The sequence below is a fragment of the Scyliorhinus canicula genome, chromosome 12 (genome assembly GCF_902713615.1).
Source record: "Scyliorhinus canicula chromosome 12, sScyCan1.1, whole genome shotgun sequence".
Taxonomy (NCBI): domain Eukaryota; kingdom Metazoa; phylum Chordata; class Chondrichthyes; order Carcharhiniformes; family Scyliorhinidae; genus Scyliorhinus; species Scyliorhinus canicula.
The window spans coordinates 109963923-109987428 of NC_052157.1; the positions used below are offsets into that span (position 1 = coordinate 109963923).

The window sequence follows — 23506 nt, forward strand, 5'->3', positions numbered from 1 at the left end:
TTTCTTACCCGCAGTTGGTCCTGCTCCCTCAAGTGCGTCTCTTGGAGGAAGACTATGTCGGCCCTCATGTTTCTAAGGTGGGTGAGGACTCTAGATCTCTTCACTGGGCCATTAAGTCCCCTTACGTTCCAGGTGACTATTCTGGTGGGGGGCTTCTGCCCCCTTGCTCCTGTGGGGTTAACCATATTTGTCCGGTGGACGCGCCCCTGCCCTCTGGGGTTTCCCTTTGTTAGGGGGCCGTCCAGGATGTCCACTATCACTGCTCTCCCCATGCGGTCGGGTCCCTGCGCTCCGGGGTTCCCCCTTGTCCCGGGGACACCCGCCATGGCCGTCCACTGTGTGTCCGCCACGCGGGTAGCCCCCTGCACTCCGGGGGGCCCCTTCACCCACAGACCGTACTGGGTGGGTGTTTGCAGCAGTTCCCTGTTTCGAGCCCTTGTCTGTGGCACTTTGTGGCCCTATTCCCTTTCTGGCCTCTTTTGTCCCTTCGTCCCTGCATTTCCCCTCCCTGGTCTCTCGCCCCCCGAGTGCCCCCCCCCCCCGCTCTATCCCTTTCGGGGATACCCCTGTGTACCCCTCCATTGCCCCTCTCTCCCCCATTCCTGTCCCCATTTGCTCTCCCACCTTTGATGGGTGATCCCCCCCCTCCCCTGCCTGGCGCCTTCCCCCCTGTTGGGGGTGCGCTGCGGCCCTGCTCTGTTGCGCGCCCCCTTCGCTAGCTTTCCTGCTAGCACGGTGGCTCCCCGCTCGGAGGTTGCTGTCCCCCTTCCCCTCTCCCCTCTCCAGTACTCCCGTTCCCTCGTGCCGGGGCCTGGCCTCCCACCTGGAGCGGGCCCTTGGGCATTGGGTTGTTTTTCCTGGGTGCTCCTGCCAGGGGGGAGGGGGCTGGCTTTGCCTCGCCCCTCCCCACCCCCCCGTCGGCATGACGTATCTCCTTGCCATGGGCCCCTCGTCCCTACTTCCCATGGCGTTTTTCCAGCCCGTGCTCCTCAACGAATCTATTCGCCTCGGCAGGGGCTGTAAAGAAATATTCCTTGTGTTGGTATGTGACCCAGAGTTTTGCTGGGTACAGCATACCAAAACGTACTTTGTTCTTATAGAGAGCTGCTTTCGCTCTGTTGAACTCCGCCCGTCTCTTAGCTATGTCCGCTCCAAAATCCTCGTAGATTCTGATGGCGTGCCCGTCCCAATTGCAGGCTCTATTCTCCTTGGCCCAGCGCAGGATTGTCTCCCTATCCCGGTACCGGTGCAGTCTGGCTATAACTGCTCTCGGTTTTTCCCCTTCCTTGGGCTTCGGGCGCAGTGACCGATGAGCTCTGTCCATTTCCGGTGGGGTGGGAAAAGTTTCCCGCCCCACCAAGGAGCCCAGCATCGCAGCCACGAATGTTGTGGGATTTCTACCCTCTATCCCCTCTGGCAGGCCCACTATCTTAATGTTTTGCCTTCTCGAGTTGATCTCCTGGTCGTCTACCCTGCCCTTCAGGCTCCCCTGTGTTGCACTCAGTTTCGCCATTTCCCTCTCCAGGGACATGACCCGGTCGCTCACGTCAGTCGCTGCCTTCTCCAGCTCTTTAATGGTTGCCCCGTGGGCTTCCAGTATCTTCCCTTGGGCATCCACTTTCTCCTCCATTCTGGTCAGAGCCTGCTGCACCCCTGACATGGCCCTGGTCATTGCTGCCTGTGCTGCGGCCTCTGTGTCTGCTTTTAACTCTGCCTTGATTGCCTGCAGCTGCTCCCTCACCACCTCTGCAATGGCTTCCTTCCAATTCACGCCCCCCTCTAACCCCAGGGGAGAGGTTGCCCGCCCGTCCAGCCCTTTTGGATGCGGCGATACATTCTTCCCGCTGCTTCGCGTGTTGACTCGTTCGCCCAAGCTGGTTTGCCCTTTGCCCCGTCCACCTCCGGTGCCCCCTTTCTCTTGGGTCCCTTCTGGCATTTTTTTCTCCCCCTTCCCCTTCATCGTTTCTTCTCTCCTTGTTCTTCTTTTCCCCCTTTTCCGCACCCTATTTTAATTTTATTTATATATATATAAAAATATATGTATATATTTTTTTTTTAAATGAAAAATTTATTTCCCCCCTTCTTTCCTTTACCCCTTTATTTCACCCCTTTTCTCTTTACCAGTTTTCTTTTGGGTTTTTATTTTAAAAAAAAGAACAGAAATATAAGTCTCTTTTTTTCCTTTTGTTTTCTCTCTCCACTCGCCCAGGAGAGAGAGAGAGAGTCCCCCTTTGTCCTTGCCACGTGGTGGTCACTGCAGTTGGGGGGAGGGGGAGGGGCGAGTGGGGCTGCTGGTTGGGGGGTTGGGGGGTTGGGGGGGGGGGGTTTGTGTCCCCGCTGCTGGTTGGGGGGGGGGGGGGGTTGGTGTCCTCGCTGCTGGTTGGGGGGGGGGGGGGGGGGGGGGGGTTGGTGTCCTCGCTGCTGGTTGGGGGGGGGGGGGGTTGGTGTCCTCGCTGCTGGTTGGGGGGGGGGGGGGGGGGAGTTGGTGTCCCCGCTGCTGATTGGGGGGGGGAAGGTGGTGTCCCGCTGCTGGTTTGGGGGGGGGGAAGAGGGCCCGCCGCTACCGCACCGTTCCCGGCCCGCGTGGGGGGGGGGGGGGGGGGAGAGAGGGGTTGGACCTGCCGCTGCTGGGCCTCCCTGTCGCCGTCGCTCCTCGCCTCCGCCTTCCGCCGCCGCCCGCTCCTCCTCAGCTGCCGCCCGCTCCTCCTCCGCTTCTCCTCCGCTTCTCCTCCGCTGCCGCCCGCCGCTGCCGCCCGCCGCTCCTCCGTTGCCGCCCGCTCCTCCGCCGTTGCCGCCCGCTCCTCCTCCGCCGTTGCCGCCCGCTCCTCCTCCGCCGTCCGGCCTGTCGGGGGGGTTCCTTCCTGGCGCTTGCGGGAGCCCCTCTCCCTGCGACCTCCTCGCTCGCCGCCCGGAAGTCCGATATCTCCACTGGGCACACATGACGGTGACCCGGATGAGCAGGATTTTTGGGGTGGAGGACAGGCGTGTGAGGTGTGCAGGAGGACCTGCAAACGATGTCCACATGTTTTGGGCATGTCCGAAGTTTAGGGAATTCTGGCAGGGATTTGCGGATGTCATGGCCACGGTGCGAAAAATGAGGGTGGCACCAGGTCCACAGGTGGCGATTTTTGGAGTGTTAGAAGACCTGAGAGTCCAGGAGGCGAGAGAGGCCGATGTTTTGGCCTTTGCCTCCTTGGTAGTCCGGAGACGGACCTTATTAGCATGGAGGGACTCGGAGCCCCCAATATCAGGGGTATGGGTTAGCGACATGGCCGGGTTTCTCAGGCTTAAAAAAGTTAAGTCCGCCCTGAGAGGATAAACATGAGGGTTCGCTCGGAGGTGGCAGCCGTTTATCAACTTCTTCGGGGGAAATCAAACTGTTAGCAGATTCAATAAGTGGGGCGTTAAGGTTTAAGGGGGGCAGGAGGTGTTTTGTTATGCTCTTGACGCAGCATAAGCTGCTTCCTTGATATGCACTCTGACAAAGGTAGGTTCAGATTTGGAGATAGCTTTAACACGTTTATTAAACTGTACACAATTCTCCTACTTGGATTCGACTCTTCTATTAATCCTGCTATAGCTACTCAGACTGACGAACCAGCCTGCTACAATCCACGTGGTGGGTATGATGTGTTTCAAATCAACCCTGTGTACACACTGAATGTCTCCACTGGAAAGAGGAAGATCATGTGTGCTGTGTCCTTTTATATGGGTTGGTGTCATGCACACCTGTGGTAGTGTCACCTCTGTGTGTGTCGTGAATACCCATTGGTCGTGTCCTATCTTACTGACCTATTGGTTGAATGTCTGTGTGTCATGTCTCTTGTGCTCCCTCTAGTGTCTATCGAGTCTACGTGTATTTACATTAACCCCTGTGTATTTACAGTGATGCATATCACCACAGGGGGAATTAGTTTAGTTCAGGCAGAAACAGTGAGAAGAGGTGGAGGGGAGTGTTATGTATTGAATTATGTTTACATTTGTATTTGTATCTTTTGTTGTTATAAAACCATAAATGCCTTTATCAAATGTTTGTTAAACAAAATAATCACTACAATGCAAAAGGAGGCCATTTGACCCATCGAGTCTGCACCGACCCTCTAAAAGAGCACCCCCCCCCCCCCCCCCCCCCTTGGTCCACTCCTCCACCCTATCCCCGTAACCCCACCTAACCTGCACATCTTTTGAAAATCCGGGAAAAGACAATTCGACAGAGACAAAGGCAGACAGAGAGTAGAAATGTGGGAGTGTAAGTCGGGACAATGTTTACCAAGGGGCATTATTGGGATGAAGTGTAACTCGGGACAAGGGGAAATCAGGATGGGTGTGAATCAGATAAAGGCCAAGTTTTTCACTCCCTGGTTAGGTGACTCCATTGAAGCCTACTTGTGACAATGAGCGATTATTATTAAGGGGGAATTCCGGGCTCTGCAAGCCTGGCCTTTAAAAAGTCCCTGCAGACCGGATTTTCATTCTGAAGAGTCGGCTGGATTGGAATTCGGCCCTTCACCCTGGAACTAGCGCATAGGCTGCTGGGTACAGAGGCAAGCTGGGCTGAAGGTCTGAATTTGTGACCCAACACTTAAACAGGAAACAGTACTCCAAACCTCACTCTACGCCCCTCATCCTGCCACACACTCCCCTTCCCACATCCTTGCTGAACTATGGCACCTCATGCCAATTCCTTATGTCCCCACATACCCCCATGCCAATTCATGCCCCTCTACCTACCTCCCCGTGGCCCTTTATATCTCCAATGCCAACTTTGTGCCAATTCATGCCCACCCATTTCATCACGCTTTGCCCTTACCCCCTCCATTACAACTCACCTAGTATCCTGTGACAGTGACACCCTGGTCCACTCCTCCATCACGCCTAACTCCTCATCTCTCTCTCACGCCACCTTTCCTTGCAATCGCAGAAGGTGCTAATATGTCGCTTTACCTCCTCCCTCCTCACCATTCAAGGCCCCAAACACTCCTTTCAGGTTAAGCAGCATTTCACTTGCACTTCCTTCAATTTGGTTTATTGTATTCATTGCTCCCAATGCGGTCTACCCAACATTGGGGAGAATAAACGCAGACTAGGTGACCACTTTGCAGAAAACACAGCAAGCATGACCCCAGACTTCCTGCTGTGTGCCATTTTAACTCAACACCTTGCTCTCATGCCCTCATCTCTGTCCTTGGCCTGCTGAAATGCTCCAGTGAAGCCCAATGCAAGCTAGAGGAGCAGCATCACATCTTCCAGTTGGGCACTTTACAGCCCCTTGGACTCAACATTGAGTAAAATAGTTTTAGACTGGCATTGAGAGGAGCTCCCGCCGGTGTCGCTCTTTACAGCGATTTCAGGGGTTTCCCCGATTTTGCGCTCTCCCCACCCCAATTGTTGTCGCCCTTTGGGGCTGTCCTGGGCGTCAAGCCAGGTCGGTTTGAGAACCAGCGAGGAACCCCACGCAAGTGTCAGGCGGCCGGAGCTGAGGCGTCGGGCCCGGGGCGCACGGCCTTTGGAGCAGCTGGTGGCGTAGCCAAACTGAGGACGAGGTGGCAGGCCCGAAGCCAGGGCCCAATGTGGGTGGAGATGTTCCACATTGAGTGACTCCCGGCTAGAATGTGTTTGCTTTAGGAAGTCCGAAGCCCGGTCCCAGGGGAAGTTTTGAGGAATATAAAAGGGAATAGAAAGAATTTTTAAACAAAGTTTTTTTTTAAATATTGAAGAAAGTAAGGGGACAAAAAAGAAAAATAATAAGTCGTTAAAGGATGCGAAAAGCACCGTAGCAGAAGGGAGGAAACGCGGGCTCACCGCTGAATCAGAGGACCAGCAAAAGTGCTGGCAAGATGGAGCATGCCAGACCGCATGGGGGGGCCGCACTGCTTACGGTGGAAAAGATGTCCAAGGTGATGGCGGTGGAGTTGGAAAAGCAGTTTGCGAGGCATCTGGAGGATTGGAGGAAGGAGATGGCGGTCGCATTGAAGTCATTGGTGGAAGAGGCAATCACCCCGGTGAGGGCAGCTGTGGCAAAGACATCAGCCGAGGTGAGAGAGCAGGGCGAGAAGGTCAAGGAAGTGGAGAAGGTTGTGTCGCAGCACAGTGACCAGCTCGCCTGTATTGTAATTTACTTCACTTCACATTGTTACAGAGTTTAAGTTATTGGTTGGGTTGATTGGCATTCTGTGTTGCAACGGTTATATCTTATTTTAGTTGATTGTATGGGTTGGATTGTTGTTTTCTTTCCCTCTGGGGCTGGGTGGGAGGGGCCGGTATATCTTGGCGGGGGGAGCCACCCGCGCTAGCTAACTAAAGTCGGCTAGTGAACGGAGGTGAGGTGAGAGGAGGGCTGTGGACGTTGGAGCCTGGATAGCAGGCTTCAATGGGCCTACGAGGTGAGCAAGGTGGGGGGAGGGAGGGTTTGATTGTTTTTTCGAGAGGAAATATAGTGGGGATTCTGGGAGGGGTGAAGGGGTTCTATGTTAATAATGGATAGGGCGGGTCAGGCTCATGGAGCAGGGCCCGGTGGTATGATGATGGTGAATAAGAAGGGTGGACGGGGGTGGGGGGGGGGGGTGGTGAGAGACCCCCAGTTTGGATAGTAACGTGGAACATGAGAGGGCTAGGAGGTCCGGTCAAGAGGTCAAGGGTGCTTGCGCATCTTAAAAGTTTGAAAGCCGATGTGGCAATGCTGCAGGAGACTCACTTGAGGGTGAAGGACCAGGTGAGACTTAAACAGGGCTGGGTTAGTCAGGTGTTTCACTCTGGAGTTGATGGAAGGGCTCGAGGGGTAGCGGTGTTTGTCAGCAAAAGGGTACGCTTCCAGATGGAGAAGGTGGTTCCAGATCAGGGGGGTAGATATGTGATTGTGACAGGGGTACTGAAGGGGAGTTAGTGGCGCTGTTAAGTGTATACGGTCCCAATTGGGATGATGTGGGATTCGCAAAGAAGGTGTTTGAGGCCATCCCTGACTTGGACACACACGAGCTGATTATGTGAGGGGGACTGGAACTTGGTGCAGGAGCCAAGGTTGGACAGACTGCATTGGGAGCAGTGAATACAATAAACCAAATTGAAGGAAGTGCTCACTGGTCCCATCGGGGAGGGCAAAGGCGTGGCTGGGCTAATGGTGGAAATGGGAGGGGTGGACCCTTGGAGGTTCCTGCACCCGAGGGAAAGGAAGTACTCGTTTTTCTCAGCAGTCCATAAGGTATACTCGCGGATTGACTTTCTCGTGGTGGGGAAGGCTTTGCTGGCTGGGGTTAAGGGGTCGGAATACTTGGCAAATGCAGTGTCAGATCACGCTCCGCATTGGGTGGATATGGTGCTGGAGAAGTGGCTAGCACAGAGGCCGAAGTGGAAACTGGGTGTGGGGCTTTTGGGGAACCAAGTATTCTGTGAGAAAATTGAAAAGGTAATTGAGGAATATGTAGGTTTCAACTGTACGGGTGAAGTGTCGAAGGCAGTTATCTGGGAGGCTCTAAAGACGGTGGCGAGGGGTGAGGTAATCTTGTTTAAGGCCAGGGTGGACAAAGAGGAGAGGTTGGAGCGGCAGAGGGTAATAGATGAGATGTTGGAGGTAGATAGGAGTTATGCAGAAGATGGGGACCCAGTGAAGATGGAAAAGAGGAAGGAATTACAGGCGAGCTTCGACCGACTATCTACCAGGAAGGCGGTGCGCCCACTGAGGCAAGCAAGGGGTGCAGTTTACGAGCATGGAGATAAGGTATGTTAGCGGGTCAGCTCCGGGGAGAAGCAGCGGCAAAGGAAATTGTGCAGGTGAGGGACAGGGCAGGGAGGTTGGTGATGGCTCCGGATCTTATTAACAACGTCTTTGAGGAATTCTTTCAGAGGTTGTACAGGTTAGAGCCACTTGGGGGAGACTGGGAGATGCAGGAATTTCTAGATGGGTTGGAGAACCCGAGGCTAGGGGAGAGGGGCAGGGCTACATTAGAAGGAGCAACAATGGAGCAGGAGATAAAATATACGATTGGGAGGATACAGACGGGGAAGGTGGCAGGGCCGGATGGGTTTCAGGTGGAATATTATAAAAATTTCAAGGATAAACTGGCACACCTGATGGATGTTTGAGGAGGCAATAGGGTAGGGGCTGTTGCCACAAACTTTGGGGCAGGCATCGATTTCCCTATTGCTTAAAAAAGATAAGGATCCGACGGAGTGTGGGTCGTATAGGCCCAAATCACTTCTGAACGTGGACGCAAAATATTGGCGAAGGTACTGGCGGGTAGGCTGGAGGAGTGCCTCCCGAAGGTGGGGTTCGTGAGAGGAGGCAGCTTTTTTCAAACGTTAGAAGGATATTGAACGTGGTTATGACACCGGCGGAAGGGAAGGAAACAGAGGTGGTTGTGACATTGGACACCGAGAAGGCGTTTGACCGGGTAGAATGGGGGTACTTGATGGCAGTTCTGGAGCGGTTTGGGACTGGACCAAGATTTGTGGACTGGGTAAAGCGGCTACACAAGGAGGCGAGGGCAAGTGCCCGCACAAATAATATCAGCTTGAGATACTTTTCTCTCCACCGTGGGACTAGGCAGGGGTGTCCTCCTGGGTGGGATTCTTCCAGAGTGTCCACGCCGTTGTAAACGATGTCGCGTTTTACGATGGTGTGAACGAGCTGCTGCCAGGAGTAATTCTTGCCCCTATAGTGGGGCAGCACGGCACTGGAGCAGTTCACGCTGCTCCAACTGCCGATCCCAGCATGACCTGCACGCCGCGCATGCGCCAGCGCCAACGCGTGCATGCACAGTGGCCTCCTTCAACGTGCCGGCCCTGACACGACATAGGACAACAGGGGCCGGCGTGTAGGAAAGGAGGCCGGGGGCAGAGAGGCCCCCCCCCACACACACAGGCTGCCACCCGACCCTTGCACGTAGAGTTCCCGCCGGCTGTGAGCAGGTGTGGGCGGCGCCAGCGGCACTCAGCGTTCTAACTGGCCGCTCAGCCCATCCCAGCGGGCCAGCCGCGTAGAGCGGCCCACGACCGGCGCTGCGCCAACCACGCCGGCGTCAATGGCACCGATTCTCATCTCTGTGAGAATCACATGCCGGCATCATGAGGTGCGTGGCACGGTCGCGGGGTTCTCCGGTCCAGCCCCGGGCTGAGAGAGTCCCGCCCCCGATGCCCCCCTGCTGTTTGCACTCGCGATTGAGCCATTGGCCATCACATTAAGACGTTCGGGGGTATGGAAAGGAATAGTGCTGGGGGGGGACAGAGCATAGGGTGTCCTTATTTGCCGATGACTTGTTATACGTGTCAGAACCGAGTGTGTCAATAGGGGGAATATTGGAGCTGCGTCGAGTGTTTGGCTCTTTGTCGGGTTACAAATAAAATCTAGACAAGAGTGAGTATTTTGTGGTGTCTCAGCCAGGGATGGGGGCAGGGGTGGGGGTGGGGGTGGCTGCCATTCGCGTAGGGCAGGGACTCATTTTAGTTATCTGGGGGTGCAGGTTCCCCGGGAGTGGGGGGGCTCCTCAGGTACAACATTTCTAGTTTGGTGGGGAGAGTGAAAGCCGATCTGGCAAGGTGGGATGGCCTCCCTCTGTCACTGGCCGGTCGGGTACAGGCGGTTAAAATGAACGTGTTGTCGTAATTTCTGTTTATTTTCCAATGCTTGCTGATTTTCCTGCCAAAGGCTTTTTTCAGAGAGAGTGAAGGAATGATTATGGGGAGGGAAGATGGCCAGAGTGAGAAAGGTGCTACTACAGAGGGGAAGGCAGGCAGAGGGTTTGGGTATTCCGAACCTAATGTATTATTACTGGGCGGAGAATGTGGAGAAGGTACGGAGATGGGTCAGAGGGGTTGACTCCTGTGGCGATATGAGTGGGAGCACTGCCACTGGTGCAGAGCATTGGTTTCCCATTGGCTCTGGTTGGTCATGTGCCTCTCGTCTGATTGGCTGGGACTAGTCATGTGACTGCTCACCAATTGGTCGAGATGCAAGTAGACCCCGCCTCCGAGGCGGGGTATAAGTACCCAGGATTCCCGGTGGTCGGCCTTTCTCTGTAGTCGACCATCGGGCTAACAACTAGCTGATTAAAGCCACAGTTTGGATCTTCATCGTGTCTTGCGTCCAATTGATGGTACATCAATTTAATCAGCTAGAATTTTGGAATGGAGCTACGCATCAAGCCTGACTGCCTCCGCACCAGCCCGCATGCTGCAAATGCGTCTGCAATCTTTAAACATTGGCAGGCGTGTTTCAACAGTTACCTGACAACTCAGCCAGCAAACCCTCCAAGGATCAGAAACTCCACATCCTCCACTCGTGCGTGGGCACGGCGGTACATTCAATGATTGAGGACGAAAGTGATTATGATGCGGCCATGGATATCCTGAAAGGACACATTCTCTGGCCGGTCAACGAAGTATACGCACAGCATCTCCTGACGACTACACAGCAGTTCCCTGGTGAGTCACTAGACGAGCTCTACCAGGCCCTCACAGCTCTAGGGAGAATGTGCGCCTGTCCCCATGTTTCGGTGCCTGAGCACATGGAACTTTTAATTAGAGACGCTTATGTTGCCGGCATGCAATTCTCTATCTGCTAACGATTGCTGGAGAAGAACGCCCTCAGCCAAGCTGAGGCACGGACCCTTGCAACCTCCCTGGAGGTCGCCGACCTGAACGCCCGCGCATACGCCCCCGGCCGCGCAGCAACCCCCTGGACCTCGTGGCACACGCCACCCCCGTCCTCTGCTGACCCCCCAGGCCTGCGCTGCGGGACGCCCCGACAAGCTATCGGGGCCCCGCTGCTATTTTTCTGGTCTCTCTAAACACCCCAGCCCGCGCTGCCCGGCCCGCTCCGCTCTGTGTAAGAGCTGCGGGAAGAAGGGCCACTACGCGGTGGTCTGCAAGACCAAGTCGGTCGCTGCTGTTCCGCGCAGCTACCACTGATCGCATCCCCCGGGCCCACCCAGGGCCCCGCGCCGTGCACCGGCCGTTACGGCCCGCCTTCCGGCCCCCGCAACAGGCCCACGGTCCTCCCGACCCACGCTCCCAGCTGCCCCGACCGGCCCGCAGATGCCACTGACACTGCCTCCAACTGCCATGAGGTTCCCACGGCGCCGCCATCTTGGGTCCCGGACGCCACGTGCGGGTCATGGCCGCCGCCATCTTGGGACCCCGGCTCCACGTGCGGGTCCTGGGCGCCGCCATCTTGGGACACCGATTCCACATGCGGGTCCTGGGCGCCGCCATCTTGGGCCAACACGGAAGGCCCTGCCAGCGATTACTCTGCCACCGAGGATGACCTGGAACTCTCGCCACGACTTGCTTCCATCACTCTCGACCAGTCGCGACCACGCTCACTCGCCAAGACTACGACAACGATCCAGCTCAACGGACACAAGACGAAATGCCTACTGGACTCCGGGAGCACGGAAAGTTTCATCCACCCAGACACGGTAAGACGCTGCGCGCTCCCCATCCACCCAGTTAAGCATAAAATCAAATTGGCCTCAGGTTCGCACTCCGTCCAGATCACCGGGTGCTGCATAGCGGACCTCACGGTCCAGGGGAGGGTTTTCAAAAACTTCAAACTCCTCGTTCTCCCCCGTCTATGCGCTCCGGCACTCTTGGGCCTGGATTTCCAGTGCAACCTGCAGAGCTTAACCTTCCAATTCGGCGGTCCTATTCCCCCCCTTACTATCTGCAACCTCGCGTCCCTCAAAGTGGACCCCCCTTCCTTATTTGCTAATCTCACCCCAGATTGTAAACCTGTCGCCCCTCGGAGAAGACGATACAGTGCCCAGGACTGGACCTTCATCGGGTCCGAGGTCCAGTGGCTCCTTAAGGAAGGAGTTATCGAGGCCAGCAACAGTCCCTGGCGAGCCCAAGTGCTGGTAGTTCGGACTGGGGAGAAAAACCAGATGGTCATTGATTACAGTCAGACCATCAACAGGTTTACGCAGCTGGACGCGTATCCTCTCCCCCGTATTTCCGACCTGGTTAACAGGATCGCGAAATACAAAGTCTTTTCCATGATGGACCTTAAGTCCGCCTACCACCAGCTCCCCATCCGCGTGAGTGACCGCAAGTACACCGCGTTTGAGGCAGATGGGTGCCTCTACCACTTCATAGAACATAGAACATAGAGCATTACAGCGCAGTACAGGCCCTTCGGCCCACAATGTTGCGCCGTCCTGTGAAACCCCTCTAATGTCCCTCTACACTATTCCCTTATCGTCCATATGCCTATCCAATGACCATTTGAATGCGTTTAGTGTTGGCGAGTCCACTACTGTTGCAGGCAGGGCATTCCACGCCCTTACTACTCTCTGGGTAAAGAACCTACCTCTGACATCTGTCCTATATCTATCTCCCCTCAATTTAAAGCTATGTCCCCTCGTGCTGGACATCACCATCCGAGGAAAAAGGCTTTCACTGTCCACCCTATCTAATCCTCTGATCATCTTGTATACCTCAATTAAGTCACCTCTTAACCTTCTTCTCTCTAACGAAAACAGCCTCATGTCCTTCAGCCTTTCCTCGTAAGACCTTCCCTCCATACCAGGCAACATTCTTGTAAATCTCCTCTGTACTCTTTCCAATGCTTCCACATCCTTCCTATAATGTGGCGACCAGAACTGCACACAATACTCCAAATGCGGCCGCGCCAGAGTTTTGTACAACTGCAACATGACCTCATGGCTCCGAAACTCAATTCCTCTACCAATAAAAGCTAACACACCGTACGCCTTCTTAACAACCCTCTCAACCTGGGTGGCAACTTTCAGGGTTCTATGGACATGGACACCGAGATCTCTCTGCTCGTCCACACTACCAAGAATGTTACCATTAGCCCAGTACTCTGCCTTCCTGTTATTCCTTCCAAAATGAATCACCTCACACTTTTCTGCATTAAACTCCATTTGCTACCTGTCAGCCCAGCTCTGCAGCTTATCTATGTCCCTCTGTAACTTGTAACATCCTTCTGCACTGTCCACAACTCCACCGACTTTAGTGTCATCTGCAAATTTACTCACCCATCCTTCTACGCCCTCCTCGAGGTCATTTATAAAAATGACAAACAGCAACGGCCCCAAAACAGATCCTTGTGGCACACCACTAGTAACTGGACACCAGTCAGAGCATTTCCCATCAACCACCAATCTTTGTCTTCTATCAGCTAGCCAATTTCTGATCCAAACTGCTAAATCACCCTGAATCCCATGCCTCTGTATTTTCTGCAATAGCCTACCGTGGGGAACCTTATCAAACGCTTTACTGAAATCCATATACACCACATCAAGTGCTTTACCCTCATCCACCTGTTTGGTCACCTTCTCGAAGAACTCAATGAGGTTTGTGAGGCACGACCTACCCTTCACAAAACCATTGGTCAAGAGGCAAGTAGACCCCGCCTCCAAGGCGGGGTATAAGTACCCAGGTTTCCCGGCGGTCAGCCTTTCTCTGTAGTTGACCACTGAGCTAACAACTAGCTGATTAAAGCCACAGTTTGGATCTTCATCGTGTCTCGCATCCAATTGATGGTACATCAACTCCCAATGGGTCAGAATGGAGCAGAGTTTGTGCAGGGGGTCGGGATTGAAAGCACTCGCAACAGCGCTGCTCCCGATGGCCCCGGGGAAATACTCCAGGAGTCCGGTAATAATAGCTTCATTGAGAATTTGGAGGCAGTTTCGCCCACCCACCCTTTTTTTGGACACTAAGGGTATGGCCAATCCACCTAATCTGCAAATCTTTGGACTTGTGGTTGGAAACCGGAGCACCCGGAGGAATCCCACGCAGACATTGGGAGAATGTGCAGACTCCGCACAGTCAGTGACCCAAGCCGGGAATCGAACCTGGGACCCTGGCACTGTGAAGCAACAATGCTATCGTGCCACCCTTGAAGTCAGAAGTCAATGAATCTTAAAAAAAAAGACTGCTCTGGAACAATAATGCTCTGCCAGGGGGCTAAACAGGCTGAGAGTGAGATAACCACCTCTCAGAGGGATGAAGTCCGCTCTCCAGCGCTGCCAGCCAATCTGACTGGGCCAGCAGCTCCTGAAGTCCCAGCAGCACCACAACTGAGTAGTGGGTGTTGCTGGGATGCAAGCGGTCCCACAATGAAATTCAATGGATACTGTAGCCAGATTAGTTGCTGGGATTTTGGGCAGGGAGGGATCGGGCAGCCCTTGGGGGAGTTATGTGTGCGTGTGTGTGCGTGTGGGGTGGATTAGGGTTTGTTGGGGGGCTGAGGGTGGCTGACTTGCAAGGAGTGTGGGGGCGGCAGGTTTTCAAGGCCAGGCGGGGAAATGCACAAATTTTACACATCCGTCCCTCCCCACCCCCCACCAGAAACATGCCCGGCAGGGCAGGGTGATGTAAAATGCAGCCCCACATGTATGTCCCTGGAATGCGACTGATACACGCAACCTTCTGCCTGAGAGATTGAATCATGGCTAACTCTGTATCCTCATTGTCATCTCTAAATATCATGCGCACACGCATTAATAATAATAATCTTTCATTGTCACACATATGAAGTTACTGCGAAAAGACCCTAGTTGCCATATTCCGGCGCCTGTTCGGATAAGCCTGTATGGGAATTGAACCCGCGCTGCTGGCCTTGTTATGCATTACAAACCAGCTGTCTAGCTCACTGAGCTAAACCAGCCCATTACCAGGATAAGGTTATCAGTGACACCAAACTTTAGACTTGAGGTAAATTGTCCTATTGTATTATGTCCCGGCACAAGGCCAGGTGTCAAATTGGTACATCACCATATCTGTATCTATTACTGACAAACAATGGTCTTTATACCTGTCATTAGCGCATCTGCTACTTGTCAGCACCCATTCACTGGCGATAAGGGAACCATGGCAAGGGTTGCTGTATTTCTTCCCTATTAGAGTAACCATCGATGGGCATCCAGCAGCAGAGGAACCTTTACACTCTGATTCAATGTAAAATAAAACAAACGTAATGTTATATCCGAAAATAAAGCCTGGAATATAATATGCATCACAAACCCACAGGGAATAAGCTAAGGAATCATGGGCCCCCTAACCTTTGGACTTGAGATAACCTTTTCAATACTGGCAGAAGGGAGGTCTGGTGGCACAGTGCGCAGTGCCCTGCCTCTGAGCTAGAAGCTCCAGGTTCAAGTCCAACCCCAGGACTTGATGGCCAAGGAATAATCACCCCTATGCTAAAACTTAACAAGAGTAAAGCATCCAATCCTGTAGTGTATCCAAACTAAACTTTAAGAAAGCTTTCAATGTCTTGAAAATGGATATTTACCAGAGAGGTACCAGGGATGATAGACCAATGCGACTGGACTCCCTCCCCATTTGACCGTGCCCAACCCATCCGATCTGACTAAACCCAGCTGGACCAACCCCATTCCCCCCCCCCCCCCCCCCCACATCCGACCCCACCACTCTCTGGTTGTTTAATCCCATGATGTCCCTACCCCACAATTTCCAATTTCCTCTTGATGCACCACCCCCCGACTTTCCCCTTGATTCCCCCCCAATGTCTAACTCCCCTGATGTCCGATCTCCTTGAAACCCCCATGTCCGAACCCCCAACTTCCGTCCATCTCCCGCTTCCTGATATGCATCCCCTCACTCTCTCCAATGTCCAACCCTCCCCCATATCCAACTCCCCTCCTCCTCCTGACCTTCAATCCACTTCCCAATCCTATACTCTTACCTTAGACACTTAACCTTCTCCCTGGCCTGTCAATGGGACCTTTAAACATATCCGCTTTACCGGCAGCTAGTGCTGTAAAAAAAAGAGGCCGGGTCATCCTTCACTCTGACTCTCTTATACTTCAACGCTGGGCCCTAATGGATACTGTGCTGCCTGGAAGATCAGGCCAGGCAGCCTTGGAGATATTTGTTAGAGGCATGTGGATACAGAGTGGCAGTCTGACGTTGAATGTCGTCCAAGGAAGTTACAGCCCCAGTGTTTCCACTGAGAGAACAGTTGGTAAATGACGCTGCAGATTAAAAATAACTAATGGGAAATTATTTTTTTCTTTCAGCAGCGTGTTATTATGACCTGGAATTTCCTGATGAAAGGACAGGAGAAGCAGATTCAGCAAAACCGGGATTCCCCACTGCAAGTCCACAATCTCATTCACTGCAGAGGGACCGGAGAAGCCGGCCAGCATGAACGGATGAGAATGCCGCAGGTGCACAGGAATGGAAGATCCCGCCAGCAAGAAGGAGCGGAGGATTCTGCCGGCACGAACAGACGGAGAATCCCACCGGCATGAACGGACGGAGAATCCCGCCGGTGTGAACGAGCGGAGAATCCCGCCGGTGTGAACGAGCGGAGAATCCCACCGGTGTGAACGGACGGAGAATCCCACCGGCATGAACGGACGGAGAATCCCGCCGGTGTGAACGAGCGGAGAATCCCACCGGCATGAACGGACGGAGAATCCCACCGGTGTGAACGAGCGGAGAATCCCACCGGCATGAACGGACAGAGAGTCCCGCCGGTGTGAACAGACGGAGAATCCCACCGATGTGAACGAGCGGAGAATCCCGCCGATGTGAACGGACGGAGAATCCCACCGGCATGAACGGACGGAGAATCCCGCCGGCGTGAACGGACGGAGAATCCCACCGATGTGAACGAGCGGAGAATCCCACCGATGTGAACGGACGGAGAATCCCGTCGGTGTGAACGGACGGAGAATCCCACCGATGTGAACGGACGGAGAATCCCACCGGCGTGAACAGACGGAGAATCCCACCGATGTGAACGGATGGAGAATCCCACCGGTGTGAACGGACGGAGAATCCCACCGGTGTGAACGAGCGGAGAATCCCACCGATGTGTATGGACGGAGAATCCCACCGGTGTGAACAGACGGAGAATCCCACCGGCATGTACGGACGGAGTATCCCACCGATATAAAGGAACGGAAGATCCCAGCCCGTAACTTTGAAAAGGGAATTAGATAAATAATTGAAAAGGAAAAGATTTACTGGGTTATGGGGAAAGGGAGTGAGATTCATGAATAGCTACTTCAAAGAACAGTCACAGGTTTGATGGGCTGAACAGCCTCCTTCAGTGAGGTAGGGGAAATACCCTGCAACCTGTTAACGAGAGAAATAAATATAATTTTATTGTCACTTTTTCCTTCATCCTTAGGGTGTTTCACATTCAACACATAGAACAGAACTGGAATATTGCCGAGCGACAGGTTTCTGAAGCTTTTCATCTCACATGTATCAGGACAAACACAAGAATGCCAAATTTCAAACTATCACAATTTATACCACTGAAGAAAAAAATGTGATGATTGGTTGGTAAATTGACTGTGATTGGCAGAGGCGTTGCCATGGAGAAAACAGTGAGGATCCATAGGCTGTCCTGCTCCTGGTTAATTCGAAAGAGGCACAAGGCTTGAACAGATTTTGTTTGCAGAGGACAGATCCCTGCATCTGAGTGTATGTCACTTTTAGCAAGTGTAATGCCATCATTATGAGCTTAACTGATCATCTTAAATTGGTCGATGGTTTAGGTATGCGTGTACTCAGGATTGGCGACGTTAGTAGACAGGTTTCGGGGACACAATCTGGTGAGCACTACACAGCTGCTGATGCACATCAGATGGAAGCAGGAACATCCAACAGAGACGGCAGTCGTAGGTCTGCTTGATCCCAGGGCCAAGTTGGGTACCAACCAGATGCCAAACCTCTGGACAGATTCTCCCAGACCTGATGAAGATGAGAGAACACAACCATGAGGTAGGAGGGAGGGGGGTTCAGCAACATTCCAGTGACTGCAAGGCCAATTCGAGGTGTCCTAAAGGCTTCAGGCACAGGAGAGCGTGTGGCATTGAGGCCAACACTTCTAGGGTGGTGACCGCAGTGGAAAATCTGGAGCATGATGTCCTCGTCTTGAGTGGCGGCGTCCAAGGCATGGTTCAGTATGTGACGACCGAGAGCCTCGTCTTCATCTCCCAGTCACTGAGGGACATGCCCCAGACACAGGTGAACATTACTGGGGCACCGCAAAGCATGACAGCATCGGCACGATGGTGCAGACAATGGAGAGCCACCAAGACTGGCATTGCCAGATGATGATGAGGCCTCTGGAGCTCACTGCAGCTAGCCCTCCATCCTGTGGAGACCCAGGGCCCTATGGACACCAACAGGCAGCAGGAGGTGCCTGGAGGCCAACCCAGGGTCTGCCGCTAAGGAGATTATGGCGGTCTCCAGTTCTTCTGAATCCCCCTCTCCTCATACCGGCGTATCTCAAGGGCAGCAGGCAGAAAAGAGTGGCACGGCAACAACAGTGATACTTTAAGTCAGCCCGGGTTTCTAGACACCAGACCCTCCATAGAACATCCGCCAAGGGCATAAAAGGGCACAGAAAGCAACATGCTGCCTCTACCTCTGATATGCATCTTGGGGACGCACCTAAACCAGCACTGGACCACGTAAGATCAAGAAGAGTGAGGAGCACTGAATGGGCACTGGTCATAGAGTCATAGATGTTTATAGCATGGAAACAGGCCCTTTGGCCCAGCTTGTCCATGCCGCCCAGTTTCTATCACTGGTGTGGGTCACTATCTGTAGCTAGAGGGAATGGAAATTTGTCACAGTAAAATATTCACTATTAAAACATGTCACGCCTCATACATGTGAAGCATGTCATGTTAATCTTCACAGCGGGCCTGCCTGCACCTCCATCCCCTGTTGCCCTCCATTCCCCCAACCCTCGGGCAAAGTGGTCCAAAGTCTAAAGCCCCCTCTGCAGACCCTGTTCAGAGGATGGGTGTGAACGTGTTGTAAGCAGAAAACCAGGAGTCAGGGTTGGCATTAACTGAGGAACGCCAGAGTTTTCCTCAAGTCCTGTAAATGAATATCAAAAACATTCTGTGCGGGATTCTCCGAGACCACGCCAGGTCAGAGAATCGGCGGGGACACGGGACATTCCTGACACGCCGCTCCGACGCCGGGCCGCCGACTGGAGAATCGCCATGAATCGCACCCGCGCAGTCGCCGCGGTGCCGCTGAAAGAGGCACCCACGGCGATTCTCCACGGACGACCGGCCGAATTCCCGCTGAGTCCCGCCGCCGTGGTTCCAACCTGATACCACCCAGTGGGCGGTCGGACCCGTGGCCGCGGTGGACGTCCTGGTAGAGGGACGGGGGGATCTGACTCCGGGGGATCCTCCACGGGGTCCAGGCCCGTGATCAGGGGCTTCCGATCGGCGGGCACCCGCAATCTGGAGGGGGCCTACCTCCTTCCGTGCGGGCCCGTTGTTAAGTGTCCGACATGTTGCTCACCGCCGAAGCAGAGATGGCAACCACACGCATTCGCTAGCGCAGAGACGGCCGTCGTGCACATGCGCGGACCCATCCCAGCCGTGCAGGGCTACCTTTCAGCGCCGGAGCAGCATACAGAACTCCGGCGCCGTGCTAGCCCCCTGAAGACCGGGGAATTGCTGGGCCAGGAGGCCTGTTGATGCCAATGTACACCATTCCAGTGTTTACAACGGCGTCAACACTTGGCCGGGATTTCATAGAATCCTGGCCTCTATCTCCCTTCTCAAATTTAGGTGTAATATTAACTTAGTCTTGTGGCGCAGCAGGTAGTGTGCCCACCTCGGGGTCAAGTAATACTTTCAGTCATTAACAGATTTCAAAAGGGCAAGTCTTCCTTTTTTTTTAATAAATTTAGATTACCCAATTATTTTTTCCAATTAAGGGGCAATTTAGCATGGCCAATCCACCTACTCTGCACATTTTTGGGTTGTGGGGGCGAAACCCACGCAGACACGGGGAGGATGTGCAAACTCCACACAGACAGTGACCCAGAGCCGGGATCGAACCTGGGACCTCAGCGCCGTGAGGCGGTTGTGCTAACCACTATGCCACCATGCTGCCCTGGGGCAAGTCTTCCTTGACCAACTCCATTGAATTTTGTGAGGAGGTAACAGAGAAGGACTGAACTTGATGGCCATCGAAGGTTCATAATGTGGCCAAACAGTTTGGTTATCCAGATGTAACTTTTTCCGATATGGCAGATGGTAACAATGAGAGAGTTTCCTGGTCAGCCATACTGCAGGTGGTAATGGCAAATTACTGTAGTCCTCTGGCAAGGGTAATCATAGGCCAATCCAATGGAAGTACATAGTCACCAGGGGCCTTAAGGAGGAGGAGGATAACATTATCCACCAGTCTTCCAGCACCGCAGCTTCCACTAAAATATTATTTAAAATATTTAGGAGTGCATCCGCGATCCCTTCCCTAAATTCTTGTAACATGTAATGAGGTAGTCTGTCCAGACCAGGGGTTTTATCCCCTTTACATTTGATTAGCTTATTTAATATTTCACGTCTTCCTATTTGAAATGCAGTCATTGGGTGGAGGGACTGTGGAATGTGCATCACTTATCCTGTGGCCCGTTCTTTGAGGTTACCTTGGTTAGGCCCCTCCCCCACAATTCCATGTGAAACTCAGTCCACACAGTACGATATCATTCCATCCACAAACTGACATACCGCAGAGGGCTTCATCACTTCCATTCCAGCAGTCATCGACATCATCACAGTACATATTGGTTTTATTGATGCAGTATCCGCTGGCACAAGTTGGCATGCTGTCTTGGCACTGTTTGACTACAAGCAAAATAAAGAGAGAGATTTAACTGATGGTTTAATGATTACGGTTATTTTTTCAACCTCCACCTTTCAAAGGTCTTCTCATATTCGAGTCTAAATTATACTTTCCCTATTCATAAAGCAAAATGTATCCACTCTTTATGTTAAGCTGGCTTAGCGATAGCGTTCAATAACTATAGATTGTTTAATGAGGACAATATTGATGCTTGCTATTTTTTTAATCCCGTGATTCAGATCACTGCCGAACCTTAACTGTCCCTGAGGAAGGGTCGGTAGGGTTTCTTCTTGCATTACTGCAGTCCATGTGGTGAAAATGTCCCCACAGTGTGACCCAGTGATGAGTAAGGAACATGATATATGTCCAGGTCAGGATAGTGTGCGACTTGGAAGGGAATTCGGATATCATGCTGTCAGTGTGCTCCTGCTACACTTGGCCATCTAGATGGTTTAGGAGGCACTTCCAAAGAATCCTTGGCAACTTGCTTCAGTGCATCTTGTAGACGGTACACCATCTACAAGATGCATTACAGTAACTCACCAAGGTTCCTTTGGCAGTACCTTCCAAATCCACGACCACTACTATCTAGAAGAACAAGGGCAGCAGATACCTGGGAACCCCACCACCTGGAGGTTCCCCTCCAAGTCACTCACCACCCCGACTTGGAAATATATCGCAGTTCCTTCACTGTCACTGGGGAAATATCTTGCAACTCCCTCCCTAACAGCACAATGGGTGTGCCTACACCTCAGTGGTTCAATAAGGCATCGCCACCTTCTGAAGGGCAACTAGGGATGGCCAATGCCCTAACCAGCAATGCCCACATCCCGCAAATGAATAATAAAAACATAAAGCAGCCAAGGTGTACCAGTGGTGGCGGGAGCGAACATTTAGGTTCATAGATGTTTCCATATGATCTCAAATGGTGGAAAAATACCACATTGCATACAGAAAATTCAGGCCTGAGGACTACAGTCACACATTTTTAAAAAAAATTATATTTTGCTCTTTATATTTGCTCTGCTTTGATTTTAATATTTAAAGTCATTTTGTGTTTTCTCACTTGATTGATACTGATTTTAACTTAATTGATTAATCAATAATAAACAGTTGTGACCCCTTTCTCTCGATCTTGTTTCTCTCTGTACTGTCCAACACAGCTATTGGCCGGAATTTTCCAGCCATTCCTGCTATCATTGTCCCGCCAGTGATGGATCCCCGAGCGTGGGGGGGTGCATACAACGGGAAGCCCCGTTGATAGCGGCGACACCAGAAGAACCCCCCATTTGGCCAATGGCGGGCCACAGAGGGGGGCATGGAAAATTGCCCCCAAACACCCCCCCCCCCCCCCCAAACTGGTCCGCATCCCCATTTAGGCTAAGTTTTTGTTTTTCACTCTCTCAAGGTAGAATGTTAAAATACATTTTTAATATGTATTCAGAAGTACTATTCTCTGGTACTCTGTGGCCCTTGGATGACAGACTGTTCGCTGAGTAATCTTTTCTGGTGTGGTCACCTGTAGCATCACAAGATGAAGTTGACTTGAGGGACGTGATACCTGATTGAAGGCAGATGAGAAGACGCCATCAAGAGTCACATAAACAACCTGACTACTGCAAAGTCGGCTTAACCTCGTGGTCCCTCGGAGAATAATTGATAAGAGCTGAGATTTGTTTTGAGGAAGAGTGTCTAACAGGTGTCAAGAGACTGAAATGGAGCCAAAAATCCAGTTTAAAGGGACATTACTTTGGGGACTCAGGACTGCACCCAAAGTGGACTAGTTATCTACAGACAATGGAAGGAAGGGCTGGAAAAGGAGTGACTGACCGCATTGACCAGTCATTGGGATCAATCAGGGAGTTAGTGATTTATGTATGCAGGGGATGGTAACCTGTATACTAATCTGGGGGGAGTTGCCATGGAACAGCCCAAATTGGGGGTTCTTGTTTTTTTTTTTAGTTTTCAGTAGTTGGGAAGGAAATGTCGGAGGAAAGGGTCACCTCGAGTGTCCCTGCTGACTACATCTGCGGGAAGTGCACCCAACTCCAGCTCCTCGAGAACCGCGTTAGGGACCTGGAGCTGGAGCTGGATGAACTTCGGATCATTCGGGAGGTGGAGGGAGTTATTGAGAGGAGTTATAGGGAGGTAGTCACACCTCAGGTAAAAGAAGAAGGTAGATGGGTTACCGTCAGGGGAGGGAGAGGGAACTGGCAGGCAGTGCAGGGATCCCCTGTGATCGTTCCCCTCTATAACAGGTATACCGTTTTGGATACCGTTGCGGGGGACGACTTACCAGGGGTAAGCAATACGGCACAGGTCTCTGGCATAGAGTCTGTCCCTGTTGCTCAGAAGGGAAAGGAGAAGAGGAACAGAGCACTTGTCATTGGGGACTCCATAGTTAGAGGAACAGGCAGGAGGTTCTGTGGGAACGAAAGAGACTCACGGTTGGTGTGTTGCCTCCCAGGTGCCAGGGTTCGTGATGTCTCTGATCGTGTTTTTGGGATCCTTAAGGGGGAGCAGCCCCAAGTCGTGGTCCACATAGGTACCAACGACATAGGTAGGAAGAGAGATGGGGATTTGAGACAGAAATTCAGGGAGCTAGGGTGGAAGCTGAGAGCTAGAACAAACAGAGTTGTTATCTCTGGGTTGTTACCCGTGCCACTTGCTAGCGAAGTGAGAAATAAGGAGAGAGAGGAGTTGAACACGTGGCTACAGGGATGGTGCAGGAGGGAGGGTTTTGGTTTCCTGGATAATTGGGGCTCATTCTGGGGTAGGTGGGACCTCTACAAACAGGATGGTCTTCACCTGAACCAGAGTGGTACCAATATCCTGGGGGGGGAGATTTGCTAGTGCTCTTCGGGGGGGGGGGGGGGGGGGGGGGGGGGGGGGTTTAAACTAA

The 23506-nt window shown here is 52.7% G+C and overlaps 1 protein-coding gene across 2 annotated transcripts in view; it reads right to left on the minus strand.

The window, feature by feature from the left end:
• Nucleotides 1-23506, minus strand: part of LOC119974658 — a 188008-nt gene that overhangs the window by 33984 nt on the left and 130518 nt on the right. For both annotated transcript variants that reach the window (XM_038813734.1, XM_038813733.1), the window contains exons 8-9: nt 20490-20606; nt 14777-14909 (exon numbers count right to left, since the gene is read on the minus strand). In XM_038813734.1, coding sequence (XP_038669662.1) covers nt 14777-14909; nt 20490-20606 — 250 coding nt within the window. The remainder of the gene's footprint in view (nt 1-14776; nt 14910-20489; nt 20607-23506) is intronic.